The sequence below is a fragment of the Dendrobium catenatum genome, unplaced genomic scaffold (assembly GCF_001605985.2).
Source record: "Dendrobium catenatum unplaced genomic scaffold, ASM160598v2 fragScaff_scaffold_1220, whole genome shotgun sequence".
Lineage (NCBI taxonomy): Eukaryota > Viridiplantae > Streptophyta > Magnoliopsida > Asparagales > Orchidaceae > Dendrobium > Dendrobium catenatum.
The window spans coordinates 987,909-993,096 of NW_021319682.1; the positions used below are offsets into that span (position 1 = coordinate 987,909).

Here is a 5,188-nt window from a genome sequence, read left to right on the forward strand (position 1 = left end):
TGTGTAGGACAATATGACATCACATGCTTTATGGGCAGCAAGGTGGTCCCCTCATTTTTCACTATTGTGTCATCATCATTCAATATGTATTCAATAAATACATTCTCGCTTATATTTTTTTTTTTGAAAAAATATTACTTAATAAATATTTTTTGAAAGAAAACTTTGTATGTTTTCTTATAAATTAAATTATACTTTATTTCTTTTTGACACAAAAAATCGCTTTATAAAAAGCTTTCTTAAAAAATGAGAGAAGAATTCATTTTTATATAAAAAACTTAGGCATTATTTGAGACAATTTTTATATTATTTTTTATAATAAAATTTTTTCCTTATAAACTTTGTATACTAAAATTAAAAACTATATTAAAAAATAAAAAATAAAAATTTGGTAAAGATTTTTATTAGAAATATAATATAAATTGTTTTTTTTTGGGAAGCTTAGGGGCAAAAGCCCATTCATTGATAATGAAAAACTAGTTACATGTGTAGAAAAGTAAAATAAAAAGAGGTGAAAAAAAACCACCTCAGAACTATAGCATCCTCAAAATTTACACATGTCAAAAATTAAAAACCCCAAAATAAATTTTGGAAGCTGAATAGTTGGGCTCAGTGTAAAACCAATTGCTGAAGCCAGAGGAATTCGGAGCTCCCGGTTGCAGATCTTGCCGTCCAAGTACAGTGGTTGCAAACCACCGCCATCCTGGGAGCAGCCCAGCAATTGAGCATCATTGCCCCCAGCACCATAACCCCAGCGGGTCCAAAAAAACTCCACATAAGCCTCCAGCAAATACAGAAAAATATGAAAGCAGTGAACAGGAAAGAAACTGGGGAACCAATTTAACAAAAGTGTGCAAAACATTAAAACAGATCCTGCATCGAATTATCCTTTCTCCATTTAATGACTTTAGCCAAAATTGCCTTTTTGATCTTCACACACACAGAAGACGAAGATGCAGCAGTCAAAGCAAATCTTCTATCATTCCTTTCTCTCCAAATAAAGTATAAAGAGCAACAAATAGTTAAATATTTAAGCCATTTAGTGCGTGCATCAAAATTAGGATTATCATTCACCCAGTCAAACAATTGCATAAGATTGGGCCTAAGAAGAATCGAGGCACAATCCGGAATGAGAGCTGTAATGACTGAATGAGAATAAGAGCAATCAAAAAACAGATGACCAGTGGATTCCGGGTAGCCATTACATAACGAGCAAGTGATTTCCACATCAATATTTCTCCTATTAAGCTCAACCGCAGTTTTAAGGCCACCAACTAAAGAAAGCCAGGAATAAACCGAGTACCTAAGAATATGCTTTTTGTGCCAAATAAAGCAATCCCACTGGCAAAGAGGAAGCATTTTATAATAATCTGAGACAAAATCTTTGAATTTAGCTTTTCTACCAGTAACCGTGTCCCAAACCAGGCATTCTCTGTAATTATCATGAATAATAATACTGCTAATGCAATTAACAGCCACACTATGAATATTAATTGGAAGTTGCCAAGAGCCATCAACAATGAACTTGCTAACAGAAGTGTTGCCGAAAATACTGGACAAAGAAAACAAATCCACAATTCTATTTTTGTTACACCAGTAATCCCAAACAAAAGAAGAAGGAGAAGAGGGTGTAACAAAATGAGTCCAGTTAGCCTTAGAATCAATAGCAGTAGAGCAAATAGCTTTCCAAAATTTAGTGGCCTTAGAATCAGGAGGCTTCCAAGGAGAGCCATATATCATAAATACCCAGTCAGCCAGAGGGAATTTACGGGTGTAAATTCTATGAATTAAAGAGCAATTATACCCATATTGCAGAGCAGGTATGCTAGGCAGACCAAGACCACCCTTGTTTTTAGGCTTGCAAACAGTATCCCAGGCAACAAGGTGGAGTTTTCTTACCACAGTAATATCTCCAAAAAAAAGAAATTTAGAAGCAATCCTTCTAACAAATTTAATAACCGCCTTAGGTAAAATAGAGCCTCTTATCCAGTATGCAATTGAGTTTAGGAGAGTAAACTTCAGAAATTGAAGTCTGCCAGCAAAAGACAGAAGGCTAGCATTCCAACCAGAGAGCTTCCTGGAGACTTCTTCCATGAGAGGGGAGAAGTCAGCAATTTTAATCCTCTTAAAAGAAATAGGAATTCCTAGATAGTTGATGATCTCCTTGTGGTTAAGGCCAAGAGACCTACAGATAGAGTTGTCATTGATAATGTGACTGGGAAGCATAATGGAGCTCTTATCCAAATTCATAAAAAGTCCAGAGGATTTGGAAAATTTAGAAATAATTTGCATCAGATTATCACAGTTGGCTGGGGATGCTTCACCAAAAACAAGAAGGTCATCAGCATAAAGCAAATGAGAAATCTTAAAATTCCCAAAATGAGCACCCATGAAATGATTGTTGTCAATGAGAGAAGAGAATGCGTCCATCACAAAACAAAATAGGTAAGGGCTTAATGGGCATCCCTGTCTTAAACCAGCTGTGGATGGAATGAATCCTTCAAGAGCCCCATTTACAATAACAGAAAAGTTAACATCACAGATGCAAGCCTTAACCCAGGATATAAAAAGAGGAGGAATCCCTTTCTGCTCAAGCCTAGCCAATACAAAATCCCTAGATACCGTATCGAAAGCCTTACGAATATCAAACTTGGCACAAAACAAATTTTTCTTTCCTTTATTAGCAAATGAAAGAATCTCTTGAGCTAAAATGATGTTGTCCGTAGAAATTCTAGTTTTGATAAACCCAGCTTGAGTATCTTTAATAATTAAAGGCATAATCGATTTTAATCTGGAAGCTAGGATTTTGGAGATAATTTTATAGCTGATGTCTTACTTAAGTAACTGATTGTAATCTGATCACCCTTGGAGGTGATTCAGTCCTTTGTAACCAACTCAAAGTCTAGTGGAATCATTTTAAACTGGGCTAGGCCTCGTGGTTTTTCCCTTTTAAGGGTTTTTCACGTAAAAAATCTTGTGTTCTCTGTGTGTGAGCTAGTTATACGTACAACGCTAAGACGCAGAATTAAATCTCTATTGCCGCATATTTTCTAGTCCGCAACACATATAAATGACATTCGAGTATTGAGTGTAAATTTATCAAAAAGAAAAAAAAAATCTTTATCATTGTTGTAAAATTGGCTTGGGCTAGGCACTTGGACGGTGAGGATGACATTTTATTTTTTTTAAATGATTATGATTTATGACTACATTTGAGATAGCTTTCTTTTAAAGTAGTAAAAAAGGCATTCTAAAAGAAGCCTATAAACGTTGGCTAATGTTGACCGTCTCAGCCTCTTGTCATGAGCATTGTCCATGTAGAAAAATCAAGAAGTGCATCGATTTGTGTTTTTTTTTCTTTTGGTTATTGATTTTTCTTTTAGGAAAAAACTTTTAGGCAACTTTGAATTGTTTTATGATAAATAAAATTGTATTAAAAAGGAAGTCATAAATTTTTTTCTACCATTAGTACAAAAAAAAAACTTTTAGGAGCTAATTAAAATGTTTGTAAATGTTAGCTGATGTTGAATACCCACTAAATGATAGTCAGCTTTTTATATTGTGCCATGCCACATTTAAGAAAACTAAATGACAGGGGTGGAATTTGTTAAGAGAGTTGTTATTTGCATGTTTTACATTATTGCAATTTATATAATTTTGATGATTTCAAATATTATTATTTTATGTGTAGTTATCTCCTAACACTTTTTTGGAAGAGTTGTTTTTGCTCTTGTGTGTACTAACATTTCAGAAAAATCAAACTCCAGATTACAAAAATTTTAAATCAAATTCAGAATGAGATACTTTGTGTATTTAAAACTTGTATTTTTCTTTGAATTAAGTTTGAGAGGGAGTGATTGTAATTGAGTGAATACACACACACACTTTAGGAGATCTTGAAAGTTTTGTATTGATCGTACGAGACGAAGAAAGTTCGTGCGAGACGATCAGGTCAGTTATCTCCTCGTAAGAGCAATGGAATGAACAGGAATTGAAGAAAATTTTTCTAAGTCCTGATCGTCCAGGATGAAGTGTATTCGTCCCAGGACAAAATGTTCTCTAGAAAATTTTCATTCAGACGAAGTGTATTCGTTCCAGGACGAGTTGCTCTATGGAGTAATTTCGTCCAGGACGAAGTGTATTCGTCCTGGGATGAAATCTCCTCTGGAGAATTTTTGTTCAGACGACTGGAAAAATTTTGTCCGGACAAACCTATATTCGTCCCAGGACGAAGTGAACCTAATCTGAAATTTTAGTGACATTCTACAATTTTTGGGAACCGACTTATGGAATAATCGTTCGTACCGGATGAACCTAGTTCGTACGGGACGATGTGTGTGTACGAATTCATTTCGTACCCATATATTTTAGGTTCGTTTCCAACGCATTTAAGTAAAATCGTCCAGGACGATCCATGATCATACGGGACGATCCAATGCGTATTGACTTAAAAATTTGTAGTTTTTGGACGGTTATTTGTGTATTTACATAAAATAGTCTAAACTAAACTTCCACTTAATCTTTTTTCCTACTGATCTTCGTGCCTATTGAAAGAAGAGTCAAGGAGAGAGTGTGAGAGAGTGTTTGAAGGAGATTTCTTGCCATTGGAGCGTGAAGGTTTCACTTGGTACTCAAAGGTAAGAGTCTTTACTCATGGTTTGTGATTACTTCACTCTTTTCTCTCTTCCTTCTAGATTTCTTGTGAATAAGATCTGTTAAGGAGATCCGGTTCTCTGCCGACACTTGAAGAGTGTGAACAACCGAGGTTTGCCCACAGTAGGAGAGTGTAAGAGGACGAAGGGTTCTCTGCCCACACTAAGAGAGTATGAAAGGACGAAGAGTTCTCTGCCCACACTAAGAGAGTGTAAAGGACGATGGTTCTCTGCCAACATTGGGGATAGTGTAAAAGGATGACGGTTCTCTGCCAACACTGGGATAGTGTAAAAGGATGATGGTTCTTTGCCGTATCGGGCAGTGGTAGAAAGAGTGTTTGTAAAGGCTTCTCTGCCTTGCTGTGGTGCAAAAGGAGAGTCACTAGTGGTATTAGTGCAATACTCGGAGGGTGTCTCCGGGGAGTGAATGTAGGTCTGATTTTGACCAAACCACTATAAATCTTGTATCTTTATTTTTCTGCTACTTTTTATTTTTGTATTTTTACTTTTAAAACTGTGGTTGAAAAACATTTTCT

General features: G+C 35.6%; 1 protein-coding gene across 1 annotated transcript; it reads right to left on the reverse strand.

Moving 5' to 3' along the window:
* Window positions 1-544: 544 nt before the first annotated feature.
* On the reverse strand, window positions 545-2,778 carry LOC110115806. The gene is made up of 3 exons (XM_020849175.1): window positions 2,067-2,778; window positions 869-1,910; window positions 545-827 (listed from the first exon to the last, which is right to left on the reverse strand). Exons 1-3 carry the CDS (start codon window positions 2,776-2,778, stop codon window positions 545-547), a joined length of 2,037 nt encoding a protein of 678 aa, XP_020704834.1.
* Between the last annotated feature and the right edge of the window lie 2,410 nt (window positions 2,779-5,188).